This window comes from Thamnophis sirtalis, unplaced genomic scaffold (assembly GCF_051295495.1).
Source record: "Thamnophis sirtalis isolate CommonGarterSnake01/CBP01778 unplaced genomic scaffold, rThaSir2_p1.2 scaffold_4, whole genome shotgun sequence".
In the NCBI taxonomy this organism is placed as follows: domain Eukaryota; kingdom Metazoa; phylum Chordata; class Lepidosauria; order Squamata; family Natricidae; genus Thamnophis; species Thamnophis sirtalis.
In genome coordinates this window covers 90,924,544-90,947,274 of record NW_028261384.1, presented here as the reverse complement: position 1 = coordinate 90,947,274, position 22,731 = coordinate 90,924,544, and the positions used below count along the sequence as shown (strand labels likewise).

Sequence of the window (22,731 nt, the reverse complement as noted above, 5' to 3'; positions counted from 1 at the left end):
ATAATGCTATTGCACACTTAATAGTACAATAAAATACAGTATGATGTAATTATATATGCACTTGGGAAAAAAACTCTATTGAAATATCCGCTTTCTATGATTTATAACCAAACCCACAATATGTGTGATATATGTCTAAATATATTTTTAAAAAGCTGGATAAATTAATAAGAGCAATGGCTTTCATTTAGCTAGAATATCTAACAAGATATATTAAAAACAGACCATATTCATTAACATATCTTTACTCTGGAGACAAAGAAGAATTTCTATTTCTTTACTTTATTATGAATGCTCAGTTAAAAAAATAATTCCCTCTGTATAACAATTTGTCTCACCCCTATACTCTATACTTATTAAGAGTATAGCAACTTTCTGAACCTGGTAGTTGAAGTAGCTATTATCTGGAGTTTTACATTTTATTTATTTATTTTTTAGAAAGAAGAAAAACTGTCAAAAATATCCAATTCTCCCTGCAGCTTTATCCCCTGGCCACTTATGCTTGGCAGGATTTTTAAAATTAAGGCAGTTCTGCATATAAGCCTTCTCTCAATTGCTTTAAGATCTCTAATTTAATCTACAGTATGTTGTTGGCATACTGAGGTCAGTAGAACAAGAGAAAGATGAAAATGTGAGCGGATGAGATTAAGAGATCCAATAGGAATGCACAAGTTTCCCACAAATATTTAACTAATGATGCTTTATGTTTTGAGACATTATAAAAAATCTATTACTGTATTACACTATAAATAGCTATGCAAGTATCCTTATAAAGGTCAGGCATATCTTTCCTGAAGAAACTATCTATGACAGGCATACATGTCCACAATAGGCTCTGTGCATCAGAATATTGACTTGTGCAACATAACATCAACACACACAAATGTTCATAATGCAAGAATGTAAATCACACCATTTGAATCATGGCAACATAATGCAATTATCACAATCCTATCTAGGCTCCCACCTTTCTGAATCCAAAATCAATGTCATAATTCTCACTGGCTGAGCTTGTAATACACAATTAATTGCAATTTATCATCTTTTTCTTTTTTAGTGAACCCAGTATGAGTTCACACAACATGCTAACAACTTGGATGGGTATGTTTGCAAAACTAAAATGTGGTCAGATGGGGGCTCAGGGTCATATGTAAACACAGCCTTTGAGAAAGGAACAGAAAGCAGAGGCAGCAGAACACAAAAGGGTGAAAGGTGAACTGACATCAGGAAGTAAATGACATATCTATTCAGACTATTTTTCCTAACTTGCTGCTTTCCAGATAGGAAATACAATATAATTAGCTAGGTGTGAGAGTTGTAATCCAACAATGCTAGAAAAGGTATGGGCAAGAGAGTGAAGGTAAATGTTATTATTAAATTTTTCATTTTTCAAAAAAAGTTCTCATTTCGGAGGCAAGCATCAAAAGGGAGAACAATCTAGAATGACTTAAGAATGCATTATTGCTTTGCTGCTAATGTTCTGTGACTTCTGTTTTTTTTTTTTTCTTTTAATAGTCCAAAAATTGGATTTGCATACTAAAAAATGTTTGGCTAGCTTTGGTTCCATGCATTGTGCCATCATAGAGAGTTGGGCGAATTCAGTAAACTATGGTTTGGTTAACTGGATAGTGAGTCTACAAACACAACCAGCAATCAATTAAGCATTGATTGATTTAATGTTTATATGAATGCTAAATCAGAAACTGCATACTGCAAAGCTGATCAGTTCTGAGAAAGATTTTGTTTACTTAATATGCTCCTACATAAATAATGACTTCATAATACCCTACTTCTAAAATCATGGAATCCAGCTATCTGGAAACTCAGATTTAAAGAGTTTTTAAAAAGGAATAAGGATGGCCGAGACATCTTGCAAGTACAATAGTTCTTCTATTTTCTAGCAGTTTTAGTCTTTCATCGTTTCTTTTTTTCATGGACACAAATTGAGAACTAATTGTGAAATATTTTGCTTTTATATTGTGCTCAGTATGTAAAGCTCATCTTTAATTACCAACAGTACTACTTCAAGAAACACTGACAAAGATGAAATTGACTAAAAAGAAAATAGGAAATGGAAGTAATCCTAAACTACTGATACTTTCTATTTAAAAGATTGATTGATTGATTGATTGATTGATTTAGTTTATTTGTATGCCGCCCTTCTCCGGGAGGGACTCAGGGCGCGAACAACTCAGGGAGGGAAAGGGGACATAAAACACAATACACGTAATTAAAATACACGAGAATCACACAGCCATACAAGTCGAGAGGGGAGGGGAACTCATCAACCCCAGGCTTGCCGGCACAGCCAGGTTTTGATGGCGTTCCGGAAGGCCTGGAGAGAGGTGAGGGTCCGAATCTCCGCGGGGAGTTCATTCCAAAGGGCCGGAGCTGCTACAGAGAAGGCCCTCCCCCGGATGGTAGCCAGATGGCATTGGCTGGTGGACGGAACCCAGAGGAGGCCGACCCTGTGTGATCTAACGGGTCTTTGGGAGGTAATTGGCAGCAGGCGGTCTCTCAATTGCAATTTTAACTTCCTTAGGTATTATACTGTTCTGATGTCCCTCCATGATGTCCATAATTTGAATTCTTCAGATTGGGTTCTAGAGCAATGTCTATCATCTACTCCAAAAGGTGAAAAAATAATCCCAGATCCCATTATCCACACCATATTACCTTATTTCAGAAGGATGAGTTTAGCTGCAGTGCATTACCAGCTCAAGAGTTAAGTTCACATAACACATTAGGCTAGATAAATACAGGTTAGCAAGTTTGTGCTTCAGCAGGTTATACAAATATAGTCATCGTCTTCAGCCATGATTCAATTTATTGAAGAAGACAGATTGTTGTAGGAATATAGCAATTGTGGTTTGTTTGTTTATATCACATCACAATCTAAACCATACTGGCTGGGGAATTCTGGAAATTAAAGTCTACACCTTTTCAAGTTACCAAGGTTGAGAAACACTGATCTAAACAGATACATAGCAGCTTACAAAAAGGAATAAAACACAGAATATATAATAATACAGAAACAAAATACTGAAAAACCTACTAACAACTGTCAACAACTGTCAAGTGGGCTCATGTTCTAAATGCCCTCTTAAAAGAATTTCATCTTCATCTTCTGCCAAGTGGAAAAAGATGGACGGGAAAAGTCTTCCTGAGGGCTGTCTCTACCATGGAAAAGCAATGCTTCCTGCTTGACCTCACCCAACTGGGGGGACAATAGGCTGCTTTTACAGCCACAGTCAAATCAGTTGAGCAAATTCTAACAGAGCAATGCAAGTCTTGCAAGTACATTTTTGTTAGCTTGGGTTTAGAATTTGCCTATAGTACGCTTTTTAAACCATGATCGATTGTCCGTGATCTCAGTCTATAATTAGAGACCATAGGTGGGCCACACACATAGTAATTGGAAGTCTTATTATGTTTATTAATTATCATCCATTAGTAGTTCCTGAATAAAAGACTGAGATCATTCTAATAAATTACAGAGATACAAACAAGCATCTGCAACCAGTAATGACTTAAAAATGATAAAATGTGAGTTGTGAGATCATGACACAAGCTTTGGCTTTTGAACTTGCATTGCATAAAAATGCACAAGGGCAGAATTTGTGCCACAACATTGCAGTGTATATCACTCCCCCCAACCTCCGATCTTTCACATATTTTTATACACTATCAGTCTCAAGAAATTATCAAGAGTGTAGTAGTTTTGGTAAATTTTTTACAGTGTTTTAGGTGAGAATACCAAAATATCATGATATATGGCCATTCATTTTTTGATTATTTTTTATTTCATTTGGGGTCCTTGGGGTACTATCTGGGGAATGCATGTCAGTATGTTGCTAGCCTTGGCATATGTAGTAGTTCTCATTTTTTTTATGACAATTTAATGGTCTGCAGAAAGAAAAGTCATTGGTTTTTATGGTACACTGTACTGTGTAAATCCAAATAATAGTACTTTGTTTAATAAGTTATGATTCAATAAATCATAGCTTAGTAAGATATATGAACAACTATTATTGCTACTGATTCCATAGGAATGATAAATATAAGTGATGTTTTGGGATGAAAACATCTTCTGAACAAGGATAACTTCTCCAAAGTCCCTTCCCATGACATATGTAACTCAGAATGCTGGCAAGAATTGGCTTTGGCAATAGGGGGCAGGAGATGGAATGCCAGCTGAAATATTTTACTTCTTGTCCTGGAAAAATGCTTGAGTTGTCTAAAACTGCGGCCCAAAGTGCTGCCAGTTAAAAAGTTAGAAGTAACTATTGCCACCCAGCCATTACATGTGTATACCATCTGGCTTCAAAGAACAGCTTGGAGTCTGTTCTCTCCTCCCACAAGCACCTGTGCCTTATTGGTAGGAACCCTAGTACAAAGCTGTGAGAAGAAAAAGAAAACCAGCTAATGAAATGGTGAGTGGGAGAAGGTTCTTGGAATCACTTACAGGGCTTCCTCCTTTTCTGTCGCCTCCTCTGCTGCCACCAGTCTCTTTTCTCACTCTTGTGTCCAGCTGATACTTCTGGATCTCTCCCCCAGAATTGTGTTTCACCAGCCTAGTGGGATATGTGATTTCTGAAATACCCCATCTTTTGCGCCAACTGGAATTTGGGACCCACCTCCGCGAATCACCAGGCTGTGGATCTGCCTTCACAAAACCTCCAAAAAGAAAAACAGAACAAAATCAACAATTGTTGTGCAAGATGCAATTAAAGCAAAGACAAAAGAGTAGCTGGAAGATCAACAAAAGGGGTTCAATCCACTTGGAAGTGAAAGTCCTTGTTTATAAAATCTGGTGTGGAAGGGAAACAGGTCATTTTGATATCAGTGGAGAAGGCAAAAATCTGAATATACTCAGATAAGCTGGCCTAGATTGTAGGCTGAGCTCCAGAAGACACCTGAGGGCTATATTCTAATGCATTCTCAGTCAAACTAAGCTAAGCCAAACCTTGGTGTATACTAAATGTCAATGATTGGCAGGACACTTGCACATAGCTAGTATAAAGAAAAGCCGATCCATATTGAAACTGCCATCTCGATGCCCTTTCTCACAACCTTATTCACTTTCTTTTGGGCATGCCCAGTACTTTACATTCTAAAAATGACAGGTGCTGAGGTTAAACCTTTCCTGGAACAATGAAGGAAATGCACTCTGCATGTACTCAAGGATTGTGTCCCCTTTTGTTCGTTATAATCACATGTATTTTTGGACTGGCCCCAGCATCTAAAATACTTAAGCTGAACCCTGGGTTACTGCATCCCCAAGAATTTCAGTCTTTTTCCCATTTCCCCAGATTCTTTCATCTAATTCATTCATGTTTACCAAGATATCTATGAGCAGAGCTGTCACCCGTATAAGCTTGAAATCCTCCACCCCCCTGCCCTATTCCCAGGTAAACCTGACAGGCGATTTTAGCCACCCTCCCCAGCTGTTGCTTAACCATCTCCACCTCAGAAAGAAACTGCAGAAAATGTGTCGATGCAGCAGAAAAGACTGCAGTCCCAGCTGATGGAATGTAAAAATGTGTCTATAAAGAAGAGATTTTAAACAAGGGATATATTTACAAACAGCAAATTGCAGCACCCTCCTCCCCATGTGCCCCATTCCAAAAGGTGAATAATAAAAGCCATTGTTAGAAGGGGGGGGGAGAAAGGAGGCAGGATTGAAATATGGTGCTCCCTGTCACTTTGAGAAATGTATGCAATGTAACTCCCACTGCTTGAATGGTACTCCAGTGCCTGTAACCAGCTTCCTACCTCACACAGTGCTCACTATTCCAAAGCAATACAAAGAGAGAGAAAGGGGAGGGCGGGGGGGGGGGGGAGAGAAGGGGGGAAAGTTGGGAGGTCAAAGCAAATAGTTTTTTTCCCCTCACCTGAATGACAAAGCAGCAGGCAGCAGAAAGCTGTCAACACCCAGTTCTGGAGCGAGCAGCTCATAATGCCTTCATAATCGGAACCAGAGTTGGCACCAGCTGTCTGGCATGCAAGGAAGGCAGATTGTGGTGCCCTTTCTTCGTTTTCTTTTGCTTTGCATTGAAAGTCTGGGATTCTTACTGGTCCTTGCCTTGCCTCTCCTTGCTTTTCCTCTTTGCTCTTCCTTCTGGATTATTTCTGAGAAAGAGAAGGGTGGAAGAAGAGGTGTGGAAGAAAAAGCAGTTGAGGGCAGGTGATGGGAATCTTTTGCAGAGGCAAATCAGAACCAGCAGAGAGTTGGAGACAGACAGGAGAAAGACAAAAAAATTCTTCCTCTTGATTATGCAGTGATGGATAGAAGAGCCTAACATGATGTGAGGGAGAACTGTGGAGAATTGCAGGGGGGGAGCAAGAGAGAAAAGGGACACGTGAGCTACAAAGATCCCTCCTCCTGCCTTTTTAGCATGGAAGAGCCGTCTCTGGTGCTCGCTTGCTCTCCAGCTCCATACACAGACTTTCTGTATGGAGAAGCATGAGAGAAGGCAGTAAAACTCACAAAAGGAGAGGAGTGTCACTCACTCACTGACTCACACACACCCACACACACCCACACACACCCACACACACACCAGCCTCTTGCATGCACACATAAACTGATTGTTGACAATCAGTCAAGTCACAATAAAATTTTCTAATAAATCATAGGCACAAACATTGATCATTTATATAATAAGGAGCTGCCACCTTTGGAGATTGACCAGATTCTCGATTTTATTGAAGCTTTGAATGTAAAGTCAAAGATTTTGTCTTTCAAAAGGTTCAGAATGCCTTCCACTATTACCAGGGAGCCTGTAAATTATGCTTAATTCCATCCACTTTACTCAGGCCAGAAGAGTAAGCCTGACCTATTTAGATAAAATTAAATCTTATTTAGTAAGTCATACTAAGCCAGCCAGTAATGAGCAATCTTGTACAGATAGCATTTCTACATATATAGAAGGCAAACTGACCAGCAAACATGGTACACCATGAAGATTGTGCATTATAGTACTGTACCATGTACCGTACTTCCATTCACAAGTTTGAGTCACCATCTACTATAGGTAGCCCTCAGTTTACATCTATTTGCTCAGCTGTAACTTGAAGGGCCAGTTTTATGTCCATTTTTCAGTGATACCATAAATTTGAATGGTTATTCAAAGTTACGGTATCACTGAAAAAAAGGGACATAAAACTGGTCCTCCAAGTTACGGCTGTAGTAACATCCCCGCAGTCAGATAATCACCATCAGGGCGTTTGTATGTCCAGCGTGTAATTACTGTAAGTTGCAAAGAGCCATAATGATGTGATTGCCATTTGTAATTTTCCCCACCAGTTTCTCATATGCAAACTCAATGGGGAAGCTGGCAAGGTAGGATGTGATGCAGCTCAAGTAACTTCTTCCTGCTTTTTCTCTTTTCTGATATAATTCAGTTTTTATAAAACTTGTTTTAGTGGTCAATTGATACAGGCAAATAAAGTGTGGCTATGTTCCCAAACTGTTCTCCAACCTTTTAATAGCTATGAAGTAATTGTTGCAATTTGTTCATTGTTTCAAGTACCCTGCCCTACCTTTAAGTTACATGAGTGGCATATTTAAGAATAAGGATTTTGATCAGGCTTAGAGATGCACATTTATGTATGCAAGATGCAATTTTTTGAGATCACTTATTATCTAAATAACAAGAGGACCATCTTTTTCTTCTTTAGTGGATTATAGGCTTTCTAAATTCTCTCCATCACCACATCTAGACTTTTTTTATCATCAAATGCTAAGCATCCAAACATACTAGATTGTTTTATGATTACTATAATTAAAATAGAGGTCATACCAGTATATTTTTTAAGACATGACTCTATGTTCCTTGTAACTTTTTTCTCACTTCTGCTTAAAACCAGAATATGGTGGCTTCTACAATAGTCTGGAGTTGTTATTTTATTAATACAAATTCTGTAAAGTATGCAAACACTGACCTTCTGTTACATTACAATTATTTCTGTATTATCACTCCATTTTAAAAACCTTTTAGGATAATTTCTTCCATTTGTATGTTGCTGTATCAACCTGTTTGAGGTGAATCAAGAAGTTATAGAGTCCAGGTCTCCTAATTTTAATTAGAATCTTTTTCCTGTAGTTGTTTTAGTTTAGAAACTAGATTTAATTATCTTTTACTATGCAAATTCCTGGTGTTTGGAAAAGAGTGAAAGAGCCTTCAGTTGATTCCATTCATTTAAAGTACTATTGTATTCTTGTTGTTTTTATTATTTATGCCACCGATTTCTTTAGAAAATTAAAATTTGTGGGAGAAAAGTCTTTACTGTGAAGAACAAAAATGAACAAAGACATAGTGTGGCAATTACTGTGGCATTATTTATAATGGAAACAGTAGCAGAAAATATAAATGAAAGCTTCTGGTAAAAGTTGCTGAATATTTCCGGGGACTAAAACAGAAGTGACATGCATCTCAAATATATGCTTTTGCTACATATGTACACAGAGAAGAATGGGTTTAGGTGTGTCATCATTCAGCTGAAAAAGAAATACAGGAGGGGGCAAGAAATTCACCTTGCTATAATCCTTCATTTAACCAAGTTATCATTTTAAAGTGATGTGTGGATCCGGTCATTATATATAACATGGAATTACCATGTTAATTTCTCATACAACTGTGAGTCAAAAAGCAATATCTCCACCATGCCAAACCTTCTGTGTTGAAGCAAGTGCAACCTGAGACTTTGGTTTCGGAAGAGATTTTCAGAAGACAAACAGCTAGTTCTGTATACTTATGATTCTGTACCTCTCATTTTTTTAAGAATGGAGCTTAAAAAGGGAAAAAGAAATATTTTAGGCATTGGTCACTACTACTGATGTAGTAGTACTACAAGCTGATGTGTTTTTCTGAAAAATGTTAGATGCTTTATTAATAACATTACTTTTATTACTGTAGTCTTCTGTGCATACACATATTTTTTTTGTGAGTTAGACTGGCTGCAGTAGATACACAGAGCAAGTAGCAATGAACAAAAATCTTTAATAATCTTTTCAACTTCACACATCAGATATAGTAATATACATAAATTTAGTTTATAAAAGAAAATATGTTCAGTTACATTTAAAGAAGCTGAAGAAGAAAAACATCATTAATTAAAAAAAAAACATTTTGATATGCAGACATAAAAATGTTTGTGGGACTTGAAAAGGATGGGCAAGTGAAATTAGATCACTGCAAAATGTACAAGCAGCTTTTCTACTCCCACTTCCCTCTATTAAAAGGCCCAGAGACATAGCTGTCTGCAGAGAGGGACAGGACGGGAACATAAAAATGCCCTTCTCCAACCTGGTTGATTAGCGAAAGTGAGCACTCAACATTTGTCATCCTTTACTGCTGTTCACAAATTCTTGTGCTGGTTTGACCTCCTTAACACTACATTCTGTCAAAGCTGAAAAGAGGGAAGAATATTACTGTAACTACTTTTCCCCTGCTAATAAATGAACAAGGCAATATTCCCATTAGGTCATTCAATTAGGACTGTTGTAACAATTCTAATAGATGCACCTACATAGATGAATATTCTTGCTTAATTTCTGAAGAGTCTCAAAAATGTCATCTCTACTTCTCTAGCTTACACACAAAGATATTTGGAGGCCTTTGAAGAAATACAGCATGCACTCAAATCAGCCCACACAAAATGGCAGAGGGCTTTTTACTGCAACGAAGATAAAGAAACTTGGGATTTTACATGGAAACTTTATATACATATAAAAAGACAGACAACCAGAAGTTGATGAGAAAAGTCTAACTAGGGGCCATTTTTCAGGCAATTCTCAACTCTAGTAAAGAAAGTCCTTTCTATCTTCAGAAGGTTGCTCTACTCATTTAAGCTGTCCTTGCTCAGATGTCTACTGGAGAACAGAACAGAGATGGGATTTATAGTTACTATCTTGCAAGCTAATACAGATCCCAGGCAATGTAGCATTCTTTGGACTCTCTGAAGAGAGATGGGATGCACCTGCCAGCACCCAAAGAAATATTTCAACTCATTCAGACATATTGGAAGAGACCTTTGCTTCTGCTGAAGGACTAGTCAGTGGGTAAGAAAGGAAATGTTGGGCCCCGAACCTGGTTGCTGTGGCAACATATTCTGTGTTAGCAAGGTGACCAGCGCTCAAGCTCACAGTCCACCAATTCCAGGGTACTTGTTTGTCCTCATGGAATCTAGATAGGCCGCTCAATGTACTATCAATGCTGGAAAAGTTGCAAGAATTGTGCATTTCCCATTCCTTACAGGGAGAGATTGCCTCCACCTCCTTCTGGTCTAGCTGTTGCATTGGATTTTTGAGATAGCTCGTGTCTATAGCAACAGGCTTACAAGACTGACAGTGCAGGACTTTCTGAGGTAACTGTGGGGGAACACAATAAGAGCTGGGGGTGTATGATAGAATTGCAGGCAAATTGAGTTGACTAGGAAATAAGTAACCTGTTGTTTCAACTTGTTAGTCTGTAGGGAACAAATTCTTATTAGACAGGCTTTTATCTGATATAATGTTTGTCTTTTTTTCACCTGTCCATATTGCCCATAAGGGTGCTTGCATTTGCAAGGTAACATGCCAGCTTGTGTCGGGAATTTGTGTCGGGAATTTCCCCTCCTGAAGAGAAACCTCAAATTTGCATTCAACAGGGACTGCAGTCTTTAGGCAAGTGTCAGCAATCACTCTGCCTTTTTCATGGGTGTCAGAGGCAAATGACACCAGTGTGGTGGTCATCTCCATGGATGTTACTGACAGGTGAAGGAAATTTGGCTCCTTAAGCAAGCATGGTGGATCCCCCAAGCTAACAAGATGATCTGTTGAGCCCTCAAAAAGTATCTGACTTTTCACTACCTGACCTGAAAATGGTACTTTGACATTTTCAGCAGCCTCCATTTCAAATTCAGAAGAAACATCATTACATACACTGAGAAGAAAAAGAGGAAGATTATCAATGTAAGGCTTTCAACTATCACAAGTGTTCTGCCTATGTTATTGTCCTGCACTGCCACAAAAATAGTACTTAAATTTTACACAAATCAGCAAGATTTTCTCCCCACTGGGCTCGAACCAGGCATTATCATGGAATAAACCTAGCAGTTTGGTCAGTAGGAATCAAAAATGACTTAATAGCAAATAATCAATTGATCAATCACTCAATTGATTATCAAATTCCTCTAGTCCTCTTTTACTATTCTTTCCATACAATCTTCACTAATGCACACATACACGGTAGAGAAAGAGGGAGAGAAAGAGGGAGAGAGTGGTGGGGAGCTTACTCCAGATACATACCCAGAATTTTGGCTTTATTATGTGGGCATCTTGCATTGATCTGAAGAATAAGAATCCTAAATTTGCTTTCAAAACCAGGATGAATTCCGGACATAATTTCTCACTAAACATCTACTCCTGTCTGTCTCTCTCTTCTGCCTGCATGTTTTGCTAGTTGCAGGAAGGGGGGGATCTTTTTTTAGAGGTGGGGAGGACACAAAATCTTTAGTAAGCAAAGGGAAGTCAGAAATTCTCATACTTTGAAACAGTATCATCTTTGATACTCTTTTTCTCTACCTATGGATCATACTTATACCTCAGCAGTGGAGTGCAGGAAGGCACAAAGTCACTGCTCAGTTGGGAGAGGATGCTATCTAAGAAAGCATAGGACAAAGCATAGGAAATCCAGTAAAAATTCCTGATGTTGCAAGCTTTGAAGATGCTGTGAAAAAAACGCCATCAGAAAGTTAACACAATGAGCAAAATTTGTAAATGGAAAAAAAACAAGAATATTAAACCAAAGCATGAAAAAAAACCACCCTGTTCCATCTCATTATATCTACCACCCAGACAAAGAAAGGAAAATTCTTCTGTGAAAAGGCAGGTAGAAGGCTTTGTGCTCTGGAACTTAACTGACAAAGCAAAACAATTGAATAGCCTATTTTTTAAAAAGGCAAGAGCTGAATCAAGGTAGGTTTAAATTACCCAAGAGCATTCATTCAAAACATCTCAAAATGGATCTGGTTTTCAGGTTTCATTCTATTATAAGGATGTCCAGCAGCTCATTCTGTTTGAGGAATGTAGAAGATACAAAGAAAACTACCAGATTTTATAATTTCTGAAGCAATAAACGTAGAGATAGCCACCCACTAGTCTCAACAGCATTCAATATAGTTCTACCTCAGGTAAGTCTGCACTATTAGGCAAGGGAGCAGTAAAACTCCTCAAGAGTGTCCACTGCCATTCTTTGATGGTTTTTCACCAATTAATTGAATATTTGGGTAAGAAAGAATACTTTTTATCCAACGTTTTAATTTAGCTACTGTATTTGACTATTTTATGATGTATTGTAATGGAATTCTATGCAAAGATATTTGCAACATACCGCTACGTATCAGTCATAATGCTGTTAGCAGTAACAACTTTAACTACATTAAATTCAGGTTTTACGCACCTGGTCCAGGAATGACAGATGCTGTCATAAATAGACATCTCAATAAAGCCTAAAAATGTCTACGGCAATTCTAGATAGTGTACTTTCTTACCATCTGTAAATCTTTGAAATCTTCTCCACAACACTCACAGTAGCCTTTCTGTGCTTTGGGAACGATAAAGAGAGTTCTTGGCTTACTGGGTGATTGTCTGGTTTTGGATTCTCTGCAGAGACAGAAAGAGTCACGTATAAGAATTCCCATTTTACCGCACATAAATCTCAACCTTGCTTTTTATTCATTAAAACTATGAACCAATCTCGGGGGCAGGGGGGTGTTGTGCGCAACCTATAATGCTCATCTAGATCCAAAGCTACTTTCTGAATATGAAAATAGGGAGCTCCGCTTATCAACATTTCTGTTTTTTTCCATCAGAGCACAAAGTGAGGAGAAATACTACTAGAGGTAGAATTTTTCCTTGCTTCTAAGCCACACATGAAGTTTGGGTTGTGTTTATTGTGTTTAAATCTTTCCTAAATAGATTTTATTCCTTCCCCAACTCCAATACATATACTTACTTTGAATTGGGTTCAAATATGCTACATGTTCTTGATGATAGGAAATATAGTTGAGGAAAATTCTTGAATACTTTTAAGAAAGTACATAGATAAAGAGGAGAAAAATAACTGAGTCTTGGGGAGAAAATTAGGAGCAGCCATTTTCCCCAGCCATGGTGAACTCCATAAATGTTAGACCAACTCCCAGTCAGTATACAGGACTTCCAATTGGGAAAAAGTGATGGCAAGAAATAACCAGAGGTCAGTCAAGGAATGCACAATCCTGTTAAAATTCTTGAATGTCTTGTGGCTTACACTATCCTGAAAAAATATAGACATTTAGTTTATTCTTGTTTTAAAATAAAACAAGAACAAAAAATGCTGGAACAAAAAATGCTGGAGGTAGTATTCTTCCAGATAAATAATTTGGCGTTTAGTCATGTCAGCCACATGACCACGGAGACGTATTTGGACAGTACTGGCTCTTTGGCTTTGAAACAGAGATGAGCACCACCCCACCTAGAGTCGGGAACGATTAGCACATATGTGCGAGGGGAACCTTTAGACTTGCAAAAAATGTACTAAGGGTTAATTATGAGAAATGAGGCTCCAGGGAGGAGCAAAGGCCTCTCTAAACTTTCAAGAGACCAGATGGAAAACCTTAGGCTGCATCTGAACCTACCCACAACAGATGCACAACCCATGCATTCACTATAGGTGGACGAACTTGTGTTTGTTAGGGTGTGCCAAACTCTCTGTGTATCCAACTTTAAAAAGCCAGAAGATGAAATTCTACTATGCTCCCTTTATCTGCTATGGTCTTCAATTTTCACAAATGGTGGACCCAGCCTCGCTACGAGAAATAAAAGATAAAGAGCGAAGAGGGAGAAACAACTTTTGGCAGCTATCAAAATATAATAAACAACATAGATATCAATTTCAAGTTTTGGTTTGGAAGAAAGTTTAAAGGAAATCAGAAAAACCAAATTCTATCATTTCTCTTTAAAATTAAATAGTGAGCTCTCTCAGGCTGGGGGTTGTTGCTAAAGCAGCCAACTCTGTAAGAAACAGCTGAGCAAGCTAGTGCAGGTGACCGTTACTTAAACACTGTGCAACAAGACGATTATTATATTAAAACAACAGTCTGCCTCATGAGTAGGCAAAGTGCCAGCACTAAGCCAATACAGCATTGTTAGCAAGCGGGACACTATCCAGGGCTGGCAGCCACAACAGCATATCTTGAGGAAACAGGAGATGGGCTTCGGCTTTGTTAGGCATACAATGAATATCCATTCAGATATTAGGAAATATTTAAATATTTTTCAGAAGAATTAGCCAGTATAGTAAGGAGAAGCTGGGTAGGCAAAACCAATGCTAAAATTCCCAACAGTGAACAGTCACTGGCATTAAGAGAGGATTTAAAAACATAAGAGTCTCAGGTGAATCAACCTTGGTAAGTTTATTCAGCATTAATTCTCACCAAAGGTTCTCCAATCATTTTTCTTGCTTGTTGTCACCAAATCTTCTCTAAATTCTTTGGTTAATATCACTTATCTGAATTGGTGTTTTCTACTTCATCCACCCACTTTTCTTGCTATGGTGCCAAGGTAAACTGCTGTTTGTTCAAGACATCAAAATGATCTGGCAAGAGTGATGTTTTCCATCAGAAAAAACAATACAACTCTCTGGACAAACATTCTGGTTGGCAGGGAGGAGCCTAACCAGGAATTGCAATCTAATTGGATCCACTTGTCTTGTTCTCTCTCTCTCCCTCTCCCTCTCCCTCTCCCTCTCTCTCTCTCTCTCTCTCTCTCTCTCTCTCTCTCTCTCTCTCTCTCTCACACACACACACACACACACACACACACACACACACACACACACACTTTTGAAGGAGGAATATCCACCTCCTGGAAGGCATTCCTCAAGGTTGATATTTTTCCCTATAACCTCCACCCCATCTCCCAATTAAGCTTTTCTCCTTTCTAGCAGTTGTATAGGTTTGCTAGAGAGAGAGAAATAAATGTAGCACAACATTTCAGTTCTCCAGCAAATATGGAGAAAGAAGGTTGGACAGGAGAGAAAAAAAACCCTAGAGAGACCATGATTCTTCTCTTTTTGTACTTCTCTCACAGTCATAGTCCCATCCTCATGCGAGAGTACCAACTTTCCTGACCTCATTTTGGAAGCAATAGTCTTCTGAAGCAGTGTTTGTTTTCTTTCCATTTCAAAAAAGAGGAAAAAACATGTTGCTGGGGAGTGGGGAAAAGGGTTGATTTTGAATTAAATTGCTTCCTTCTGAAGCCTTTTCTCATTTAAGCACAGAGTACATCAAGATGATCAACCAAGTCACAATGAAAACTCAGAACCTCTGCCAGTTGCAACAAAAGGGGACAAACCGGATCACTATATCTAGCATTTCTAAACAAATATTTTCTCTACTCACTTTTTAAAAGTAGCTATCCAGAAGCAAGCACTTTCTCCTAAACCAAGAGAACATGTTAAGGCAAGATTCTAAACCAGAGCAAGCATTTTTAAAAAATGCAAACTATACATGAAATATGAATGTTTGATTATGATGAGCCACCCAGAGTCATCAAGAGCCAGGCAGTATACAATTTCATACATTAATAAATTGTACTAAATGGGAATAATGAGGATCATTCCCCTGTAGTGTATCTTTATGATTCCTGGCATAGAGAGCTTATGTGGCAGACAGTGACTCTCTGTGGGCAGCTGCTTTTATGAGTTTTGTCACTGCATCCGAACCGGCCAGTTGGTCCAGTGCAGATGCACGGAGTGGGCAGTTGGTCCGGCGCGCATGCACACAGTGGGTAGTTGCTCTTCTTGGTTCCGGTGCGCACATGCAGGCCGGCCAGCTGTTCCAGAAGAAAACATCTGGCCAGTGTGCATGTGCATCGGACCAGCTGTCCGGTGTGCATGCGCATGACAGAACCCGTAAGGCCAGCTGTTCTCTTTTGGGCTCTGGCGCTCCGGTGCACTCTCCAATTTTAGCACTCGATGCCAAAAAGATTAGCCATCACTGGTCTATATCAATGTTTCTGAACCTTAGCCACTTTAAGATGCATGGACAAAATTTCCCAGCCAGCCATGAGAGAAACACTAGTTTACATCATGTCTCTCTTATTGCATGAAAAAAGCATCTACATCTTTAAAAAACGTGTTTTCCAAATCTACTATTCTACCACATAAATCTTCCCCCATTCCAATAATCAGAACAGTTCTTTCAGCATTACCTTTCATTGCAGAGGTTGTTTCTTATATAATCTTTGCATGTACAATAACGTTTCTTGAAGGGAAAATATCACATTTTTTTCAAAGATAGTTGAGGGAAACAACACAAAACATTTCTTCTTAATTCCTTGTCTTTGTAAGGAAAGGGGAGAACTGAGACAAGGTTTAATCACAATTCTATCAATTCTTCAAGTGACTATGCTATGTCTTTAAGGTCCAAATGCAGATATTAAATATTATCACATGTAGTTATTTGGCTTGAAAATAAATAAATGAAAATGCAACACATTAAGGGAGCACTAGATTTGAAAAAGTTGAAATAAAAAACAGATGTAGTTAAATGGAAAAGGTGATGGCCCAGCAGCTGCAGAGGGTCCTGGATGAAATGGATTATCCAGACCCCTTTCAGTCAGGATCCAGTCCTGGTTATGGGACAGAAATGGTATTGGTCACATTTGTTGATGATCTCTAACAAGAGTGAGTTGGGGACAATCCATGCTCTTCTTTACCTCTCAGTGGCTTCAACTCTGTATTTCCACTTTTGGTGACCCAAGTGATGCTGTGGCCACCCTCTTGCCGTGCCAGAAGTCTGTCGGGGCCTGGATGGGAGACAACAGGCTTTGACTGAACTCTGATCAAGCCAAACAGCTTTGGGTACAGGGACTTTGCTATTTTTGCCTCTGGCTGGCACTGGCCCAGAAAAAATTGAGTCCGCAAATTTGGGGCCTCTACTGCAGCATTTACAAACCTTTGCAGCTTGGCATCCCATCAGGGAGGAGGCTGTGCAAATGGTGGGTTGGCACACATGCACATGCAGCATGTGCATCTTGGCCCACTGCTCCATAAGTACAGCTGTGTGCATGTGCTCTGACCTGCCACTCATGCAAATTAAGCTGCATGCGTGTGTATTACCTGGTCTGATTGCAAATAGGCCACAGTCCAGTAGTGGGCCGTGACCCAGGATTGGAGACCCGTGTTCTACAGGACTCACAACTCCTGCTTGAGGAGCAGGTGGTAGTCATGGCTAGGAGATCCATTCTGTGTTGTGTGCTAGTTGCGATACTTCCTGGATCAGGATTTCCTTGCTCAGTCACTTAGTTCCTGGTCATCTCGCAGCTGGACTATTGTAATCTGCTCTAGCTAGGACTAGCCTTGAAGAGCTTTCAGGAGCCACAGCTGGTGCAGAGTGCAGCAGTGTGGGCAGTTTTAGAAAGCAATAGCAATATAGCAGTAGACTTATATACCGCTTCATAGGCCTTTCAGGCCTCTCTAAGCGGTTTACAGAGAGTCAGCATATTGCCCCCAACAATCTGGGTCCTCATTTTACCCACCTCGGAAGGATGGAAGGCTGAGTCAACCCTGAGCCGGTGAGATTTGAACCGCTGACCTGCTGATCTAGCAGTAGCCTGCAGTGCTGCATTTAACCACTGCGCCACCTTGGCTCTTGAATGGCCCAAGAATGGCCCCTGTAACACTGTTGCTCTGCGAGCTGCGTTGATTGCAGTCTGCTTCCGGGTACAAGTCAAGGTGTTAATGATCACCTTTAAAGCCCTTTATGGCATGGGTCCAGGTTATTTGAGGAACTGTGTCACCCCAATCAGATTGGCTGATCCCACTCATGCTGGTAGAGGAGGCATGCTGTGGGCCTGATTTTTCTGGCTGGCAGGGTCCAGGAGGAGGGCCTTCTCTGCTGTTGCTCCTGCTCTCTGGAATATATTGCCCCCAATGTGAGGTTGGCTCCAACTCTCCTGTCCTTTTGTAAGGGCCTGAAAATGTGGCTCTGCCAGTTGGCTTTGGTTCCCAATGGGGAAACAGCATAGTGGAGGTGATTGATCAATTAACAGATCCCACCTCCCCCCATTACACTTCCACCCTGCCCATGTGACCTTTGATTTTAATGCTTGGCTTTAATTTTTTTATATTTTAATGTATATGTATTTTAATGACTGTAAGCTACCCAGTTACCCTATTGTAAGAGGGGTGGCCAATAAATTTTATCAATAGATGGATGGATGGATTAATAGCAATATAATTTTCTTCTCTTAATTAAATCTGTTCTTTATTTCAGCTTTCCAAAATGATATAATTGACAGACAGATTAAAATAAGATATGAAGGAGCATTGGTTCCCTTTCCAAAGGGTATGGATAGTCCTCCAGTATAACTTATTTTACCTACAGGTAAAGATAATATGCACTCTCTATGCCCTCATAGAAAAAATATTTTGCTTTGTGTTGTGCTTCGCTTTGTTGTTTTGTGGCCCAATTAGGGTTATATTAGCCAGCTGAACAGAAATGAGACTTTAACAGCATCGTGGCACCTTCTCCCCCTTTCCCCACTATTTAGTCTTTTCATGGCAGAGATTATAGTACCTTTATCTAATAATCATTACGGTACACATCAAACTGCTAAAGGCATAAAAGTTATTTACAATAAAATATTTTTCAGCAATAATCAAATACCATACAACCCTTCATCCCCGAGTTATCATTTAAGAATTATTTACTTACCAGACTCCTCAATGCTTTCAACAGTTACAGAGTTTTCAATGTACTGCCTTTACTGCAAAAGTTCTTTAAAATTCTGGGAGATATTGAGAAATGAATCTACCTTGAAAGCAGCCCATCTTGAACTACCGAGCAGTCAAACATCAAGAGTTGACCTCAGGAAATGCTTTCTGCTATTTTGTATTCTGTCATAAAATATTTTATAAAGTATGTTTTTGTCATAAAGTATTTTATAAAGTTTGCCAAATTTCAAGTCCATGGGACCTGAAATTTGGACACATCTGTAAGTTAACTCATTTGAGGTATCTTGATTCAAAAACAGTTGTCCAGTGAGACATCATTTTCACCAATTAAACGTTACAGGAACAAGAGCTTTAGTACTCTGCTATATAGATGAGTTTAGCCAGGCAGCCCTTATATTGGCAAATACTTTATTGTTCTGACCTGCCATCTCCTGGCAAAATTAAAATACTACATTATTTTCACACAGAAGAAAACATTATCTAATTATTGTATATCACAAAGTACACTAAATTCTCCCTTCAGATAAATTTTTCTCCTAATCACTTATTATTTTTCTCCTAGATTTTAGTTTGTTTTTCAACTGAACTGTACAGCATATACATATGTTATATTAAAGATTGAAAAAATCTGAAGTTCTTTATTTTGGTCTGATTTTTCTATATCTCTAAACCTGAAATTTTAACAAAGATGTGTAGACTTTTTAATATCCATTGTAAATGTGATTTGCCCCTCACTGCTTCTAAAATATTTTGTTAACTTTCCAGCTTAGCCTCTACATTTGGGATTTCCGGATAAACTGTCATGGAACTACTAACTCTGCTTATCTTTTTCAGGATCATCCAAATCAAGGGGCATTTTAAATAATTAATTAAAAAAATGATTAAAAATTATTAAAACTGAAAAATATGCCAAATTTGAAGACAAGGTTTATCACAAAATAACAGTGTTAAAATCATGACATTTAATCCTAATATAAAAGTATTTCAGTAAATCAATGCAAAAAAGTTTTTATGACATTATAAAGTTAAAATATTAATAATATATTGCATGAAGAAAAATACCTTTTCAAATCTAATTAAAACAAGTATTGAAGGAACCAATTATATTTCATTCATAAGATAGTTCTATAATTCTGGCCCATTCCTAAAAGACTCTGCCACTTTTAAGCGAATTTGATGATGAGGCTTCTTATAAGATAATCATAACAAATCCATTATTGAGTGATTTTGAGAGAATGCCCCGGAAACCTACATGCACGCTTTTCATGGAGTATTGGACAATCCACTGGGTAGAAATAGGTATTTATAGTTAAATTTTTAAAAAACCCATTCTCATCTGAATACTTTTGCTTGACTCATTTGAAACTATTCTCCTCAAGGTTATCTATAGTAAATTTGCAATTCTGCATTGGATGGAAGGCTCAAACCTGTGAGACAAATTTGACCTAATGATTTGGGGATAATGTTTCAACTCCATCCTTGTCTCTACTTATGCTTCATTCACAGATGAAAGAAAACCTAACAGTCACATATTTTACCTGACTGCCAATAGCTTCATGTAACAACCTCTTCCCATGACTGACCAGGGTCTGCAAAACAGTTTTTGGAGTACAACAAAATTGTTATCTATAGTAGTAATGGATAAATTAGGCTTTGCTGACATTTGCACTGGGCCTACATTCATTGTTTTTTCATGCTTGCCAGATTTTATCCTGAAAGTTGTTCATTTCTTTCCTGCTAACTCATTGAGTAAATCTGTTTTTCCCAAATCAGTGTATGCTCTGAAGTGAATATGTAGAATATGCATATTTATGCCAAGTTTTAAAGAGCATTGGAGAACATTCTTTGGTAAATATCAGTTGGTCTTACCTGAACTGCATTTTTTGAAGTACTGTGGAATGAGTCACTGATGGTTATTCTCACGTTCAATCTGCCCAGAGACTGAGGTTAAAGTTGAGGCCACTCCACTTTACCTCCTCTGCATGGTTCCTTAATCTAAGGTCAGTGCTCCAAAAAAGAAACTGGGAAGGAAGGATATAAGAAAGACAACACCCCAACCCCAGGACCCTGACTGATCCAACAGCCACTAAAGCTTGGCTCAGGACCTCTCATGCCAAAAATGTGTACTAACTAGGGTGGGAAGTGACTCATCCCACAGTATTTCGAGAAATGCAGTTCAGGTAACATTGGGACATTCTCCCAAGTATCCTGTGGGATGAGTCACTGAGGGGACATATCAAAGCTTGGTGTCCATGGGAGGGAATAAATGGGCCTGAGCCCCTCAAATGTCCAGCATTCCCTGCAGTACCCTCCTACTGAAAGAAGCCACAACTGAAGCGGAAGCGTCCAGCCGGTATTTCCTGATTAAAGGCGAGAGCGAAACCCAGGTGGCCACCCTACAAATATCCTCAATGGACGCATGAGTCAACCAGGCTGCAGACATGGCCGCACTCCTAGCAGAGTGTGCCATGATGCCAGCCAGCACCGGAAGCCTGCATGCCTCATACGCCCTAGTGATGGCTAACCTAATCCACCTGCTGATGGTAGCTGGGGACACCCTTGCCCCTAGGGTAGAGGACTGGAAGAAGATGAAGATTGCCTCATCTTCACAGAGCCCTTCACACATCCAGGCAATGCCAGGAACGTTCCCTCTCTCTGGAAGGTGCCGGACAGAAGTCTGGGAGAACCATCTCCTAAGCCCTATGGAAGGGAACGTTAACCTTGGGAAGAATGAAGGGTCAAGCCTTCAGTGCCAAAGCCGTTGCCGGTTCCACCTGCGTGGAGTGGTACCAGGACACAAACGAGGAACATGTAGCATTGTAAATGCAGGTAGTGGATTGCCTCCGTGATGCCTCAATTGTCCTGATCACTCTGGCTGGTAGATAAAGGGAGAGTAGATAGATAGGTAGATGTTTCCAGGTGTATTTATGCATGTGCTAGAGAAGAAAATTGCTGATAATCTGCAGCACCTAAGACTTTGTTTCTGCTGGCACAGCACTTGATCAATGTAATTCTCATCAATCAGTTAAAGAGCTTTCCAAAAGGAAAAAAAAAGTTTTTGCACTCTACAAATCTCCCAAAAGTCTTAGGTGCTGCAGATTATTAGCAATTTTCTTCTCTATCACAAATGTATAAATACACCTGGAAACAACTACCTACCTACCTACACACACACACACACACACACACACACACTCCCTACCTATCTACTGTATTTCTCTCTCTCTCTCTCTCTATTTCTCTCTCTCTCTCTCTCTCTCCCTTTATCTACCTACCTACCTACCTAACTATCCTCTTTCTCTCCCTACCTACTTACTGCATTTCTCTCTCTTTCTCTCCCTCTCTATCCCGCTATCTACCTACCCACTTTTTAAAAAATTTGCCTCTTCAAAACTTTGCTGCGTCTTATACTCCGGTGCATCTTATACTCCAAAAAATACTTCTGCAGTAGGGATGCCCGCCCCCCCCTGAAAAGGCCACTTGTTGGGTTGCTAGGACCTATTCCTGTCCCTATAAAAATGTCTGTCCCCATGCTAGAATATCTGGAAGAGGAATATCTGCTGTTGGAAGTCCTCCTCGGGAGGCTGATAGGAAAGCCTCCTCTGGTAGGGTGCCAGACATTGCTCAGGGCACTTCAATGTAGTAGGGAGGACCTTGCATTTGTTTTTATCCTCCACTAAAATAGGATTCATGGAGGGGCCCAAACAGCTTTTCGATAAGAATATTCAACCGCCGCCAGGTTCCATTTGGACTGTGCATCTGCCTGCCAGCTGCACAGCCAGAGGAGAGGCCACCAAAGAAGAGAGCGCCCTTGAGGCATATTTGATCGCATCAAGCGTGGCATCGCTGAAAACTGGGTAGCTGCTGTAAGTTTCTTGATGTCTTGCAAGAGTCGTACCTCTGATGATGAAGCCCTCTCCTGCATCTGGATCAGCCAAAGAAGAGTAGTCCTGTTGAAGAAGGAAGC

General features: G+C 39.4%; 2 protein-coding genes across 2 annotated transcripts in view; both read right to left on the bottom strand.

Annotated features, from left to right (window-relative positions):
• Positions 1 to 12,650, bottom strand: part of ADAM11 (ADAM metallopeptidase domain 11) — a 91,534-nt gene extending 78,884 nt beyond the window's left edge. Inside the window, exons 1-3 of the mRNA XM_014076414.2 lie at positions 12,538 to 12,650; positions 5,895 to 6,132; positions 4,466 to 4,677 (exon numbers count right to left, since the gene is read on the bottom strand). Of these exons, the coding sequence (XP_013931889.2) occupies positions 4,466 to 4,677; positions 5,895 to 5,958 (276 nt within the window). The 5' untranslated portion in view covers positions 5,959 to 6,132; positions 12,538 to 12,650. The remainder of the gene's footprint in view (positions 1 to 4,465; positions 4,678 to 5,894; positions 6,133 to 12,537) is intronic.
• Positions 9,848 to 16,276, bottom strand: DBF4B (DBF4B-CDC7 kinase regulatory subunit). Its single transcript, XM_087713379.1, is given in 12 exon segments — positions 9,848 to 10,080; positions 10,083 to 10,168; positions 10,170 to 10,515; positions 10,518 to 10,614; positions 10,616 to 10,928; positions 11,589 to 11,674; positions 11,676 to 11,714; positions 12,538 to 12,649; positions 13,002 to 13,083; positions 13,780 to 13,833; positions 15,427 to 15,463; positions 16,238 to 16,276. Coding segments are annotated over 12 exon segments (1,524 nt in total).
• Between the last annotated feature and the right edge of the window lie 6,455 nt (positions 16,277 to 22,731).